Raw genomic sequence first — 16164 nt, 5'->3', positions numbered from 1 at the left:
CACACACACACACACATATATACACATATACACACACATGTATATACACACATATACACATATACACACACACATGTATATACACATATTTATACACATGTATATACACATATACACAGACATGTATACACACACATATACACACACACACATATACGCACACACATACACACACATACTGTATATACATATTGTTCTTGTTTATGTCTGTGTATCTAAACATGTTTGATGTCCTCGTGCGTTCACATCTGACGAATTCAAGTGATTCTGTACACTACTTTAGTTACTTTAGTTACTTGAGTTACCTTAGTTACTTTACTTACTTGACTTACTTTAGTTACTTTAGATACTTTAGTTACTTTAGATCCTTTAGATACTTTAGTTACTTTAGATCCTTTAGTTACTTGACTTACTTTAGTTACTTTAGTTACTTGACTTACTTTAGTTACTTTAGTTATTTTAGTTACTTTAGTTACTTTAGTTATTTTAGTTATTTTAGTTACTTTAGATACTTTAGTTACTTTAGTTACTTTAGATCCTTTAGTTACTTTAGTTACTTGACTTACTTTAGTTACTTTAGTTACTTGACTTACTTTAGATCCTTTAGTTACTTTAGTTACTTTAGTTACTTGACTTACTTTAGTTACTTGACTTACTTTAGTTACTTTAGTTATTTTAGTTACTTTAGTTACTTTAGTTACTCTTCACAAACTTTTCGATCAGCTGATTTTATATCAACAACCCTCCACCGGGTCGCAGCCATGTGACGTCGACACCCCGGCATGCCCTGACGTCATCGTGACGCGCCTGCAGCTGCTGTTTGTTGATTAAACGTTGTTAGAAGGTTCGTGAAGGTTCTGAGTGAAACCGGGACCTGAAAACACACCGGACCGACCGGACCGAACCGAACAAACACGTGGTACCGACCAGCGTGAGACATGTCCCGACACGGCGCGAGGAACGGAGTACCGGACAGGTGAGCAACGTTCAGGACGTCACGGAGACTACGTCCAGGTTTTAGACAGTCTGCGGGGACGTCACAGAGACTACGTCCAGGTTTTAGACAGTCTGCGGGGACGTCACGGAGACTACGTCCAGGTTTTAGACAGTCTGCGGGGACGTCACGGAGACTACGTCCAGGTTTTAGACAGTCTGCGGGGACGTCACGGAGACTACGTCCAGGTTTTAGACAGTCTGCGGGGACGTCACGGAGACTACGTCCAGGTTTTAGACAGTCTGCGGGGACGTCACGGAGACTACGTCCAGGTTTTAGACAGTCTGCGGGGACGTCACGGAGACTACGTCCAGGTTTTAGACAGTCTGCGGGGACGTCACGGAGACTACGTCCAGGTTTTAGACAGTCTGCGGGGACGTCACGGAGACTACGTCCAGGTTTTAGACAGTCTGCGGGGACGTCACGGAGACTACGTCCAGGTTTTAGACAGTCTGCGGGGACGTCACGGAGACTACGTCCAGGTTTTAGACAGTCTGCGGGGACGTCACGGAGACTACGTCCAGGTTTTAGACAGTCTGCGGGGACGTCACGGAGACTACGTCCAGGTTTTAGACAGTCTGCGGGGACGTCACGGAGACTACGTCCAGGTTTTAGACAGTCTGCGGGGACGTCACGGAGACTACGTCCAGGTTTTAGACAGTCTGCGGGGACGTCCCGGAGACTACGTCCAGGTTTAGACAGTCTGCGGGGACGTCTCAGAGACTACGTCCAGGTTTTAGACAGTCTGCGGGGACGTCACAGAGACTATGTCCAGGTTTAGACAGTCTGTGGTGTCTGTCTTCTTACAGGTGGCTGGATTACAGAGCTGTGGGGAAAAGACTTCCTGGGACTCGGTTCGTGGCCTTCAAGGTGCCGCTCAAACAGGTGTGCAGGTCTGATCATGTGATTGAAGCGCCGTCTTGTTACCGTGGCGTTGTGGCTGCTGATGAGACTGTGTGTGTGTGTGTGTGTGTGTGTGTGTGTGTGTGTGTGTCTTCTTAGTCTTTGAACCGTCAGCTCTCGCGCTCAGATGTCTTCGGGCCGTGGGAGCTGCTGGACGCTCTGAACAGAGAGAAGCAAGAGCTCGGTCTGATCATCGACCTGACCTTCACCTCACGCTACTACGAAGTCCAGGTGAGCCAACACACACACACACACACACACACACACACATTCAGTCAGTAACAAAGACAAACATGAAAACGTGTGTGTGTGTGTGTATGTGTGTGTGTGTGTGTGTGTGTGTTCAGGACGTACCGGAGTCGCTGCTGTTCGTGAAGATCTTCACGGCCGGTCACGCGGTTCCCAGTGACGACACCATCCTGAGCTTCAAGCGCGCCGTACGCCGGTTTCTACGAGACAACGTCGACAACGGTGAGAAACGTTAGTGTGAGTGAAACGGATTCGTCTGCTCGCGGACGCGTGGATCGTTTCTTCAGTCGTAACGTGTGAATCAGCTGTTCACGTCTCGTTCACAGATAAGCTGATCGGCGTTCACTGCACCCATGGTCTGAACCGCACCGGCTACCTGATCTGCAGGTGTGTGCCGCGTGAAGCTCGCACTTTGAACAGTCGGTGTGTGGACAGTGTTGTAACAGGTGTGTCCTCCTGCAGGTATCTGATAGACGTGGACGGGATGGATCCCAAAGAGGCCGTGGAGCGTGAGTACTGACGTCACTGCAGCCTCTCGTTTGGACGCGTTGGCTTCGTTTGTGGATGATCTTTAAATCTTCTTCTGTTCTCAGTGTTCAACTCGTCGCGGGGACACGCCATCGAGCGAGAGAACTACCTGGATGACCTGCAGCGTGGGCCAAAGAGGAGGTGATGCAGTGTTTCTATGGTTACCTGCTACATCACAGGTGAAAGGGACTGGACCTTCACCAGAACCTGCACTCCTTCTCACAGTCATAACACACAAACACACTATATTCATGTGTGTCATCATATCAAGCGTCAGTCAGGAATAAGCATCCATAAATAAAAAATCCAGAAACTACGAAGTCATCGAAGAAAAGCTGCAGAGCTCTTCACGAGTCGTCTGAACATCCATCAGCCCAAAGTTTGACTGGACCGTCTGTGACCTTTGTTTTTTTCTAAACAGTAACGACGGGATGGAGGACGCCGGACAGGAGCCAAAGAGAGGACACGCTGCACGTCGTCCGTCAGACTCCGACAGACGGGAGGACAGACGGGAGGACAGACGACCTCACTACAATGACTCCAGGAACCACAGGTGAGGAGGAGCAAAGACATGACCCCTGACTTCCTGTGACGTCCATCTCCAAATGCATCAACACGAGGTGTGAGGGCCACCGTCACAGAGACTACGTCCAGGTTTTAGACAGTCTGCGGGGACGTGACAGAGACGACGTCCAGGTTTTAGACAGTCTGCGGGGACGTGACAGAGACGACGTCCAGGTTTTAGACAGTCTGCGGGGACGTCACAGAGACTATGTCCTAACTGTTAGCATGTTCTGTCTAAGTTGTTCCAACGTTCTCGGTTGGTTCTGTTTCAGATCTTCTCCACCAAGAAGAACGAATCACCGCTCGTATCACCACGGCCTCCTTCCCAGTCCTCCATTACAACATCCTCCACCTATGAGAGCCCCTCTCCACCAGGACCACCACCCGTACAGATGGACCCCACCTCATGCTGACGCCCATTGGAGGAGACCCTCCCACTCAGAGGACAGCAGGTCCAGATATCGTCCAGCAGAGCGGGACTGGAGTCCATCCTCCCGCCGGCACGAGGACAGGAGGAGAGCTCCTCCTCCTCCTCCTCCTCTCCCACGCTACTCCGTACGCTGGACCAACGAGTCCAACGGCATGCGTGATGGACATGACGAGGAGTGGGCCGGCCGTCCAATGAGATCTCACAGATTCGCCCACAGAGTCGACACATACGACAACTACTAGTCCAACAGAGACATCACCCTGAACACGCTGTTCATCTGTCTGAAGACGTCATGAGACAACGTGTTTTACGGATCCGGAATGTTTTTAATTATTCAAAGTATTTGGATCGAGACTCTGTATCTACAGATCTAATATTTGTAATCAGCAGCTGATATCAGTGACTAGTCCAGCAGCAGTCAGCCCAGAACCAGAACCAGACCCAGACCCAGACCCAGCAGCAGCTGATCTCACTGCCTAGTCCAGCAGCAGTCAGCCCAGCTCGGCGTCTGTCTTTCAGCCTTTTATTTCACCAAGCTCTCACCAACCACTAAAAGTCAGTCCCACATTTACTCTTGTCCGGCGGCTTCTTGCTCGCTCACTCTCTCCTTTTCTCTTCTTAGCTTCCTCCGTCAGCGTCCTCTTCACTCTCTGCTCCTCTGCCATCATGTCCATAGAAGCTGCTGAGCCTGGTTACCTCCTCTTCTTCTTCCTGGTAGTCCATAACGCCTGTTGGTACAAACACTCAGTTCATCAGCTTGGCTGCGAACTGAGCAAACAGCAGCTACAGGACTGCAGCAACATGAGCTAACAAGGCAGCTAACTAAACTGAGGCGAACTGAGCTAACAGCAGCTAACAGACTGAGCTAAATGAGCTAACAGGAGCATAACAGACTGAGCTAACATGAGCTAACAGGCGATATAACAGACGGAGTCTAACATGAGGCAGACAGCAGCTAAACAGACTGAGCTACCATGAGCTAACAGCAGCTAACAAACGAGCTACCATGAGCTAACCAGCCTAACAGACTGAGCCTAACAGCAGCTAGGACAGTACTGAGCTAACAGGAGCTAACAGACTGAGCTAAAATGAGCTAACAGCAGCAACAGACTGAGCTAACATATGAGCTAACCAGCTAACAGTACTGAGCGAACATGAGCTACAGCAGCTCACAGCTGTCAGCAGTTTACTTCATGTCCATCATAAACTCTGTTAAATCACAGAGATTTGTGAGGGCGGAGCACCGGAGACATCAGAGGAAACAGAAAACCATTTCCTCCATAAAATATATCCAGTTTCACCAGAATGCATGAAATAGTTGCTGCTTTGTGAACTTATTGCGTACAAGCGTTACGTACTTCATCGCACGACCGGAGCCCAAAGGTTACATAGTGAGAAAAGACGTCGAATGACGAGGACACGTTCAGCTGATCACAGGTCAGTGTGGGTCAGCAGACGGTAGATTGAGTTTCATTCTGTCATCTTAAAGTAAACGTGCCTTCACTGGAACCTCGAGTCAGTTGATTCGACGCTCTGTCTGTTTTTAATTTAAACTTTTTATAATTTAATTTTTCTCCTAACTTCAGACTTGATCTCCTTCTCTGCATACAGAGTGTGATTATTGATCGATCTGTTGATTATTGATGAGTTGCTTGTTTCTGTTTCCAGGCTTTGGTCTTCACAGCTCTTACAGACTCAACCCAGTCTCCTCTCTGACTCGGGCGACACTTAAAGAAAATCGGCAACAGCCGGGGAAAGGAACGGACGCAGGGCGACTGCTGACCCACACCGGTGAACTCAATGAGCCGGTGGCCACATTGACAAAGGACGTGTCTCTCACCCGGCTTCCCACCCACAAGCGTTCACTGGACCTTTGTTTGTGTGGTCGTGCTGCTTGAATGCTTTGAATGCTTTGAGTGGTTTTAATGGTTTTAATGGCTTTTGTGTTTACATTTGTACCGGTGGACTTCAGGTCTGCGGGACCGACGTTCCCCATGACTCTGCAGAGATTAAAGCAAGATTTAAAAGAAGTCATCTCTGGTTTATTCACTTTAAAGGTCGGTCGTCCGATTTCTTTACGTAATTTATACTCAGTGAAATAGGTAATAATTATCGTTTTTGAGCCCAGAACAGACAAACCACCGCAGACTGTTAAAAACCCTGGACGTTAGTCTCTGTGACGTCCCCCGCAGACTGTCCTAAAACCTGGACGTGTCTCTGTGACGTCCCCGAGCAGACGGTCTAAAACCTGGACGTGCTCTGTGACGTCCTCCCCGCACGACTGTCTAAAACCTGGACGTTGTCTCCATGACGTTCCGACAGACTGTCTAAAAACCTGGAGCGTGTCTCCGAGACGTCCCCCGAGACTGTCTAAACCTGGACGATCGTCTTCTGAGAGACGTCCCGCAGGACTGTCTAAAAACCTGGACGTAGTCTCCGTGACGTCCCCGCAGACTGTCTAAAATGGACGTCGTCTCCGTGACGTCCCTCGCAGACTGTCTAAAACCTGGACGTAGTCTCCGTAGACGTCCCGCAAGACTGTCTATTTTCCAGAACTGGACGTAGTCTCCGTGCCCGTCCCTCAGACTGTCTAACCTGGACGTAGTCTCCGTGACGTCCCGCCGGACTGTCTAAAACCTGGAAGTAGTCTCCGAGCCGTCCCCGCAGACGTCTAAACCTGGACGTAGTCTCCGGACGTCCCCGCAGACTGTCTAAAACCTGGACGTAGTCTCCGTGCGTCCCCGCAGACTGTCTAAAACCTGGACGTAGGTCTCCGTGGACGTCCCCGCCCAGCGACTGTCTAAAGCCTGGAAGTGTTCCTCCTACTTCAGCGCTGTAATGGCTATCCGGTAATCCCCGCAGACTGTCTCTGGAGACTTAGAACCTGGGTCCCGACGTAAACAGTCTGTGGACGTATCTCGACTCAGCCGTCTTTTTTCCTGTTGTCTAAAACCTGGACGTCGTCTCTGGCGTCCCCGCAGACTGTCTAAAAACCGGGACGAGTGTTGTTACACCGGGATCACCTGCTTCAGACTAAATCAAATAAATAAATTTTAATAAAACACAAAGCAGAAACAGGTGTATATACCTGTGTGGTTTGACGTATAAACGTCACGTTACAATCAGCTGTGACGTCATGCTGTCCCCGCCGTTGCGTTCAGTGTCTGTCAGATTTTACAGCCTCAGCATCCCTCATGATGCGGCTCCTGTCTGCGCATGCGCCGAGCTTCGAGTCACGACTCGGATGTGCTGCGGCTGCGAACATGGCGATGAAGGCGCTCAGAGGGATGATGAACGGGGCCCATGAGTGAGCTCTCCTCGGCCGTCCAGCGGGAACAAACCGACGGCCCGCCGCTCCGGCCGCCACCGCCGCCTCCCGGGGAGCACGTGATGGCCGTGAAGCGGGACTATATCTCCCAGCCGCGCCTCAGTGAGTCCGGCATGCCAAGTGCGTGAGCGCAGGCAGGAGTCCTGCAGCATGAGGACATGAGGACATGAGAGACATGAGGACAAGCAAACCAGACCATTAGAAATTAATTGTCTGTTTGTTTATTAGCAAAATGTCAGAAAATGAAAAATGAGATTTAACTGACATACCGTCTAAACCTGGACAGTCTCCGAGACTGTCAGACCGTCTAAACCTGACAAGGTCTCCGCGAGACTGTTGCAGACGTCTAAAACTGGACAGTCTCCGAGACTGTCGCAGACCGTCTAAAACCTGGACAAGTCTCCGAGACTGTCGCAGACCGTCTAAAACCTAAACAAGTCTCCGAGACTGTCGCAGACCGTCTAAAACCTGGACAAGTCTCCGCGACTGTCGCAGGGACGTCTAAAACCTGGACATCTCCGAGACTGTCGCAGGACCGTCTAAAACTGAAGTCTCCGAGACTGTCGCAGACCGTCTAAAACCTGGACAAGTCTCCGAGACTGTCGCAGACCGTCTAAAACCTGGACAAGTCTCCGAGACTGTCGCAGACGTCTCTAAAACCGGACACAGTCTCCGAGACTGTCGCAGACCGTCTAAAAACCTGGACAAGTCTCCGAGACTGTCGCAGACCGTCTAAAACCTGGACAAGTCTCCGAGACTGTCGCAGACCGTCTAAAACCTAAACAAGTCTCAGAGACTGTCGCAGACCGTCTAAAACCTGGACAAGTCTCCGAGACTGTCGCAGACCGTCTAAAACTTAAACAAGTCTCAGAGACTGTCGCAGACCGTCTAAAACCTGGACAAGTCTCCGAGACTGTCTCTGTTCTGAGACCTGTTCTGGTCTTGGTCCTGACCTGGTCTTGGTCTTCGGTGGTCTTGACACCCTCTTTCGGGCTCTTGTGAAGTTTTGTGGTTTGATCTTTTTTTGATTTTCTGACATTTTCGATGATGGAGCGTCACAGACAGTTTCCATCTGTGGGGTGGTTCAGAAATCCTTCGTTCATGAATCCGCTCTCACTTCATTGGTTCGCTCATGTCACGTCTCTTCCTGTCTTTGCGTCCTCAGCCTACAAAACAGTGTCCGGAGTCAACGGTCCGCTGGTGATTCTGGATCAGGTGAAGGTAAGAACAGATCTCTTATCAGGTGATCGGGTCACCTGGTTCCAGATGGTTGCTAAGCGATGCTTGTGTTCAGTTTCCCAGGTATGCAGAGATCGTCCATCTCACGCTGCCCGATGGTACCAAGAGGAGCGGCCAGGTGCTGGAGGTCACCGGCTCCAAAGCCGTGGTCCAGGTACTCCAAAGTCGCCAATTCATGGAAGGACTAACGTGAAAACTGCTCCACATAACTGACCCCGGAAACTCTGAATTCAGAATATGAGCTGCTGGTTTCCTGTAACATTTAGAAAGGCTCTTCAGCTTCAGAGGTTTGTTACTGAAAGATTGACTCACTCTGCCCCCTGCAGGTGTTTGAAGGGACTTCAGGTATCGATGCCAAGAAGACCAGCTGCGAGTTCACAGGAGACATCTTACGGACGCCGGTCTCTGAGGACATGTTGGGTACGAGACAAAACACGAAAACAGTGACAGTGATGACAACACAAAACTGAATGTGTGTGTGTGTGTGTGTGTTTGCAGGTCGTGTGTTTAACGGATCTGGTAAACCCATCGACAGAGGACCGGCCGTGCTGGCTGAGGACTTCTTGGACATCATGGGTACATTTCTTGAAACATGAAACATAAAGTTTGAACCCTCGCTGTAAATGAGCTCCAGTAGTAGCAGAGCAGAGGTGATCATGTTTTCGATCATTGTCTTCAGGTCAGCCTATAAACCCTCAGTGTCGGATCTACCCCGAGGAGATGATCCAGACCGGCATATCTGCCATCGACGGCATGAACAGCATCGCCAGGGGGCAGAAAATACCGATCTTCTCTGCCGCAGGGCTGCCACACAATGAGGTACATGTACACATGTAACATGTAATACATGTAACACACAGGTGCACGTGCACACACACACTGTCCGTGTGTGGAAGGGAACTTGACATGTTCTGTGTGCTGAGTCCTCAGGGCTGATTTCATTAATTAACTGTCTGACTTCTCTTTAATTTGCTAGATTTAATTACCACGAAAAGCTTTTTTCAGATTTCCTGTAAGTGAAAGTGTTCACGCCGCCCTGTGTTCAAATGAAAGCAGGATTTCAGAAGAAAACATCAGAACTCTTCGTCTCCGTCTCTCTTCAGATCGCGGCTCAGATCTGTCGACAGGCCGGTTTGGTGAAGAAGTCCAAGGACGTGATGGACTACAGCGAGGACAACTTCGCCATCGTGTTCGCAGCCATGGGGGTGAGAACTTCAGATTATCATGGACAGACAGGCAGCCACAGTTACAGACCTAACAGCGTTCTGCTCCCTGTTCTTCTGTCCTTCCTCCAGGTGAACATGGAGACAGCGAGGTTCTTTAAGTCTGACTTTGAGGAGAACGGTTCCATGGACAACGTCTGTTTGTTCCTCAACCTGGCCAACGACCCGACGTACGCCCGACCTTAAATTCATTAAAGTCATTAAAGTTGGCATGTTTAATTGTTTAATTAAAACATACACTGTGGTGTTCCCGTCAGCAGACATTAAGCGTGACATCCTGAAAAAGCCTCAAAATGACAGAAAGACGTTAAACTTCCTTCTTTATCGCAGCATCGAGCGAATCATCACGCCGCGCTTAGCGCTGACATCAGCAGAGTATCTGGCCTATCAGTGTGAGAAGCACGTCCTCGTCATCCTCACTGACATGAGCTCCTACGCCGAGGCTCTGCGAGAGGTCGGCCACAGTTTCACTGCATTTGTTCTGACATGACGACAGGAAACTGTGAATAAACCGTGGCGTTCACTGACCTCACCGTGTGCCACTCAGGTGTCTGCAGCCAGAGAGGAGGTGCCGGGCCGGCGAGGTTTCCCTGGTTACATGTACACCGATTTGGCCACCATCTACGAGCGAGCTGGCCGAGTCGAAGGACGTAACGGCTCCATCACACAGATCCCCATCCTCACCATGCCTAATGACGGTACGCACCTAACCATGAGCTCGTTATGTTAATGAGTGATGATGAGCAGTGGTGATGTCACAGCGTGTTCTCCTGTCTCTCAGATATCACTCATCCGATTCCCGACCTGACTGGTTACATCACCGAGGGACAAATCTATGTGGACAGACAACTTCACAACAGACAGGTGATGACGAGCGTCAGCATGGGACTTGTTGATCCCATCAGTTTTCTTTGAGGCGTCGGTTTAATGTTTACATGAATTCATCAACAAATTCATTTAAACTGAAATAACGAGCGTTTCATCGAGACCTTTTACTTCTTCTTGATCACTGCTCGTCTCGTCTTCTCGTGGTTCAGATTTATCCTCCCATCAACGTGCTGCCGTCTCTGTCTCGGCTCATGAAATCCGCCATCGGCGACGGAATGACCCGCAGAGACCACTCGGATGTGTCCAACCAGCTCGTGAGTTCACGCACACACTTCCTGCTTCACACTGCACATGCTCGCCTTCATCATTGCACTCTGTGAAAGTGTGTGTGTGTGTGTGTGTGTGTGTGTGTGTAGTATGCGTGTTACGCCATAGGGAAGGACGTCCAGGCCATGAAGGCGGTGGTGGGGGAGGAGGCTCTGACCGCTGATGACCTGCTCTATCTGGAGTTCCTGACCAAGTTCGAGAAAAACTTCATCTCCCAAGGTGCAGTGGGGCACAGCAGACCACTCAGTTATAGTTGTTGCTTGACCTGAAGATTGATCCAGATGAAAATTGTGTTGTTATGTAACAAAGTACATTTACATAAGTACTGTACTTAAGTATACATTTGTGGTACCTGACCCTGAGTAAATGAATACACAGCTTTCATAGTATTTCCAAGGTCAGAGATCCTCACGCACACAGAGCTGCTCAGTCATCGAGTAGTAAAGGTAACACACCTGGTTTGGCTTCCTACTTTATTATCAACCAAAGTACAGGTGTTACCCTGACGACGGGTCCTCTCGTGAGGATCAGGTCCTTATCCTGGCCTTGGAAGTATGAACAACAGCCCCTCATGATGTGTTTGTGTGTCCAGGTGCCTACGAGAACAGGAGTGTGTTTGAGACTCTGGACGTCGGATGGCAGCTCATGAGGATCTTCCCCAAAGAGATGCTGAAGAGGATCCCTCAGAGCACCTTGGCTGAGTTTTACCCACGAGAAGCCAAACATTAAGCAAACACACTCATCTGTTCGTCCACCAGCCGCTTCCATCAGTCCCAGTGAAGTGTCGCTGCTGCTTCCATACAGTGAAGTGTTGTATGACGTGATGCTGTGAACCGTCGTGGTGACACTCGTGATGTTCATGTGGCCTTTGACCACGCACACCATTCCTGCTTCAACAGCCAGAAACTCAACACAGATGAATTTACAGTGTGAATGTGAAGAGAGACAGGAAGGGAACAAAGAGTTCATGTGTGAGAGATGATGATGATGTTTTGTTCATCAATCTGCATAACTTCAGCAGAACGGATCTGTGGTTCGAGCTCTTGGAGAAGTCGTAGTGAAACGCTGTATGTTGGTTGGATCACGTGATGTGTGTGATACGTTACATAATGAGGCTTTATCGTGCTGCGCGTTGTTCATGGAGGGTTTATTCACAGGGCATCTCGTGCATGTCATGAATCATTCCACAGACTCAACATGCAACAATGCGACGCTGTCACGTGACACGAGGCTTTCACCACTTTGTTCCACCTGCTGCTTCTGATTGGCCCTGCTGTCCCGTCGGCATGCCGTGTCTTCGGATGATTGCTGATTTCATTTTGTGTAGCTTTAGCAATTTATTAAGGCGCAGCGTTAGCTCGGCCATGCGCACGTCCTTAGAACAAACAGCTTCATTATCACTGAGCTTTGGATGTTTTGGTCGGTGGATTCTGTTTCATTTAGTCGGAGCCATGCTAGCAGTTTGCCCCTGTTTCCATTCTCTATGCTAAGCTAAGCTAAGCGGCTGCTTCTTGTGATTGCGTGCTCGTTTGTGCAGAGAAGAAGAAGAAACGATGCAGATTCCAAAATGTTTGTTTGAAATCAGTTTATCGGACGTTTGGTTAGAAACTCTGAATGTAAACGTGTACGACACGTGAACAGGTTGCACCTGTGACCACGCCCAGCAGTGATGTCACAGTGTCCTGGAGTACACCTGTGCATCACTGCAGCAAGGTGAGAGAAAAACAAGTGACTCTTTATTTTTAAAGTTCATCATCAGATATTACTCGTGTAGATTTGAAGCAGCCTGTCCCTTTATCCGTCTCAACATACTGCAGCTTTTGTTTGATGTCAGACGTTTGTGCTCATTAAAGTGTTTTATTTTGGCAGTCAGCGCACATTTCCTGTCCTTGTACATGCCGTGCAATTGTGACACTTTGACAGACTGTCGTGTAACTGCCGTGAGCTACCGAGGAATGTGATGCTTCCTGCACTTTGATGCACACACACAGAAAACCAGGTCTGTAACAGCAGAGAAAGAAGACTCAGCAATGTTCATGATGGTGATGTGTTTGTGTGTCGTCGTGGTTTCTTTAGATTGACGTAATGTTTCGTGTTTTCTGTCTTTAAACGTCTTCAGACTCGATGTGTTTGCACACTGCGGTGTGTATTGACTGGATATACAATAATAATCAGCTCGCATGAATTAACGTGTTCAGTGTTTCCTGTTGATGCCTCAAATCTGATGAAATAAAAACTGCTGTCTCATCATTTCTGACCAGATTCTGAATGATGTCGCTGCTGCTGTCGTTTCAGTGAGCTCACATTGTTTTTAAATGAGTTCATTCCTCCACGTGCCACCAGAGGGAGCTCACACACTGTAGTCAACACATCACACACTCGCATAAAAGATTTATTATTATTTTACCAAAGAAATCGACATTTTCCAGATCACTAAATATTAATGTTGCTATGTTATGTATATTAATATGAGGAACAAGGTCCACGCCTTGAACTCATCCCATTTCCATTTCACAAGTTCTTCGACACACCTTATCCGTTCACTCCCTCTTTCACATCCTTCCCCTCTTTTCTTTTTCTTATCTCTCTCTTCTCTCTTTCATTCAAACACAGGAACCACAAACCGGGACCAACAACCCCGTTCTCTTCTCCCTTTGACCCTCATCTCTTCCTCTCTCCTACAGGACATCATCTCAGCACGTCCTCTCCTATCACTTGCACTAATCCATTGACACGGTCCTTGTTAGTGAATATGAAATGTTCTACACCAAACACAGGAAGCCCAGGCAGTAAAGAAACAGCAGGAAATCTATGTCTGCTGATTTTTTTCTCAGTTAATAAACCATGGAAATAGTCGTCAGTCGCAGCCTAACCACAGCTGGGTCCCTCACAAACACAAAGCTTGGTGTTTGTTGGTTTTTGTTCAACGTGTTCGGATGGTTCTCTGCCATAAATTGTTCCTCCGGGTCGGGAGCGGCAGAGTGAGCTGACCCTGAAGGTAAAGCTCTCCATCTTCCAGTTCATCTAGGTTCCAACCCCTCACTGATGGTCATGAGCTCTGGGTAGCGACCCAAAGAACGAGATCGCAGATACAAGCCTCAGAGAGACAGGGAGGAGCTGTGCGGATGCTTAAAAACCTGAGGCTGGATTAAAGAATGATGCTTGAACTTCACTTTGTATCCAGAGGAAGAAGCTCAGTGCAGTTCTGCAGGCGACCACACAGAGGCGCCGTCGACCTGCCTGAGTCCTCCACAGTCTGCTCATCGATCCGTGATCCAGGAATAAAACCAGAGTTGGACAAATTTCACCACGTCCAGTCGAATCATCAGGACATCGGACACATCAGCAGAGAAAGTTTAAAGCTCAAAGACGAGTTGACGTCGGTTCAGAGCAGTAAAAATACACTTTGTATTTAAAGTGCACACGTTCTGCAGCTCTGTCATGGTGTAGATGAGTCGTATGAAGTAACTGAATCAGGATCAGTTTCTCTGTGGATCCACCTGTCTGTCCACCTGTCTGTCCACCTGTCTGTCCACCTGTCTGTGCTGGTGTGTGTCGGGTGGTGAAGAGTTGCATGTAAATCAGTTTTGCAGCCGAGGAGCTCACAGACCTGTCGGGTGGCATTTTAAGAGGGTGTGTGTTTCCTCCCCGAGGTCACACACACACACACACACACACACACACACACACACACACCTTTTCTATTTTTGGTGTGTTGAGCTTTTGAATCCTGCAGGATGGTTCTTAACCCTGAAGACCTCAGAGCGCCGTCACGTTAAAATAAAGAGCTGATCTGTGTGTGTGTGTGTGTGTGTGTGTGTGTGTGTGTGTGTGTAACATGTGATGTGTATCTGTCAGCTTCCTCCCTCAGTGTTTTCATGTTGAGGACTTCAGTTTGAATGTTCAGCCTCTGAGGCCTCAGGTGTTGTTGTTTCCTGACTTTGAGTTTCCTGTTTTACTTGTCAAAGCTTCAGGAGTTGGACACACAGGTGTCCTCAATGACCCACAGGTGTCCTCAATGACCCACGGGTGTCCTCAGACAACACACAGGTGTCCTCAACGACCCACAGGTGTCCTCAATGACCCACGGGTGTCCTCAACGACACACAGGTGTCCTCAACGACACACAGGTGTCCTCAGACGACACACAGGTGTCCTCAGATGACACACAGGTGTCCTCAATGACCCACGGGTGTCCTCAACGACACACAGGTGTCCTCAACGACACACAGGTGTCCTTGATGACCCACAGGTGTCCTTGATGATACACAGGTGTCCTCAACGACACACAGGTGTCCTTGATGACCCACAGGTGTCCTTGATGACCCACAGGTGTCCTCAGACGACACACAGGTGTCCTTGATGACCCACAGGTGTCCTTGATGACCCACAGGTGTCCTCAGACGACACACAGGTGTCCTTGATGACCCACAGGTGTCCTTGATGACCCACAGGTGTCCTCAGACGACACACAGGTGTCCTTGATGACCCACAGGTGTCCTCGATGACCCACAGGTGTCCTCAGACGACACACAGGTGTCCTTAGATGACCCACAGGTGTCCTTGATGACCCACAGGTGTCCTCAGACGACACACAGGTGTCCTTGATGACCCACAGGTGTCCTTGATGACCCACAGGTGTCCTCAGACGACACACAGGTGTCCTTGATGACCCACAGGTGTCCTTGATGACCCACAGGTGTCCTCAGACGACACACAGGTGTCCTTGATGACCCACAGGTGTCCTTGATGACCCACAGGTGTCCTCAGACGACACACAGGTGTCCTTGATGACCCACAGGTGTCCTTGATGACCCACAGGTGTCCTCAGACGACACACAGGTGTCCTTGATGACCCACAGGTGTCCTTGATGACCCACAGGTGTCCTTGATGATACACAGGTGTCCTCGATGACCCGTGCAGGTTAACTGGTGACTAAATTGCCCATTTGAGTGAATGTGTGCATGAATGGTAGTTTGAACAGTTCTGGAGTGGCTCTCCATCTCTCTCTCTCTCCTCCATCTCTCTCTCTCTCCTCCATCTCTCTCTCTCTCTCCTCCTCCTCCTCCTCCTCTTCTCGTCTCCCGTTGACATGAATGTGATTGGACGACTGTGAGTCTGTGATGTTGATGGATGTTGACAGGTTGGTGGCGTCTCTGTCTCTCTACACTGCTTTGACTGCTCACAGTGACTGGTCCTCTGTGTCACAGTGTGTGTGTGTGTGTGTGTGTGTGTGTGTGTGTGTGTGTGTGTGCACAGGTCTCAGACTTGGTGAATGCACGATTCTGAATTTCATTCTTTATATCAATATAATGACAGTTTGGATTAAAAACATTTTGGATGCATCAGTCACAAACAGGTCGAGCTGCCATTACACCCTGCAGACAATAAAACTGGTTTATTTTGTGAACGTAGCTAACTGCTAATGAACTGCTGCTGAATGAATCACAGGCTTCATGAAGCTCAGTGAACTGACTCTTAATCTTAATTCAGGACCTGACTGACCTGTCAAAGCTTCAGGAGTTCAATCAACGACACTGTAATTCACAG

At 49.0% G+C, this 16164-nt stretch overlaps 2 protein-coding genes across 2 annotated transcripts; both read left to right on the top strand.

The window, feature by feature from the left end:
- Positions 1-768: 768 nt before the first annotated feature.
- On the top strand, positions 769-4163 carry dusp11 (dual specificity phosphatase 11 (RNA/RNP complex 1-interacting)). Its single transcript, XM_019263583.2, has 9 exons — positions 769-976; positions 1804-1879; positions 1997-2128; positions 2245-2368; positions 2473-2533; positions 2609-2655; positions 2740-2815; positions 3096-3227; positions 3511-4163. The coding sequence occupies exons 1-9, from the start codon at positions 939-941 to the stop codon at positions 3908-3910; spliced, it is 1086 nt and encodes a 361-aa protein (XP_019119128.1). The 5' UTR covers positions 769-938; the 3' UTR covers positions 3911-4163.
- Positions 4164-6931: 2768 nt separating this feature from the next.
- Positions 6932-12863, top strand: atp6v1b2 (ATPase H+ transporting V1 subunit B2). The gene is given in 15 exon segments (XM_010751657.3): positions 6932-6970; positions 6972-7098; positions 8162-8217; positions 8291-8389; positions 8562-8655; positions 8734-8811; positions 8915-9054; positions 9339-9440; positions 9531-9628; positions 9789-9912; positions 10006-10156; positions 10240-10322; positions 10496-10600; positions 10703-10832; positions 11206-12863. Coding segments are annotated over 15 exon segments (1563 nt in total). The 3' UTR covers positions 11343-12863.
- Positions 12864-16164: the final 3301 nt, after the last annotated feature.

The sequence above is a fragment of the Larimichthys crocea genome, chromosome VIII (genome assembly GCF_000972845.2).
Source record: "Larimichthys crocea isolate SSNF chromosome VIII, L_crocea_2.0, whole genome shotgun sequence".
Classification (NCBI taxonomy): domain Eukaryota; kingdom Metazoa; phylum Chordata; class Actinopteri; family Sciaenidae; genus Larimichthys; species Larimichthys crocea.
The sequence above is the reverse complement of the archived record's forward strand: the minus strand, read 5'-3'. Positions and strand labels throughout refer to the sequence as shown.

What these genes read in the sequence shown, in the direction of transcription:
- dusp11 (XM_019263583.2), top strand. Translation starts at nt 939, where the DNA reads ATGTCCCGACACGGCGCGAGGAACGGAGTACCGGACAG. An exon ending in AGGAACGGAGTACCGGACAG is followed by an intron (nt 977 to 1,803) that starts GTGAGCAACGTT and finishes GTCTTCTTACAG; the next exon opens with GTGGCTGGATTACAGAGCTG. An exon ending in AATGACTCCAGGAACCACAG is followed by an intron (nt 3,228 to 3,510) that starts GTGAGGAGGAGC and finishes GTTCTGTTTCAG; the next exon opens with ATCTTCTCCACCAAGAAGAA.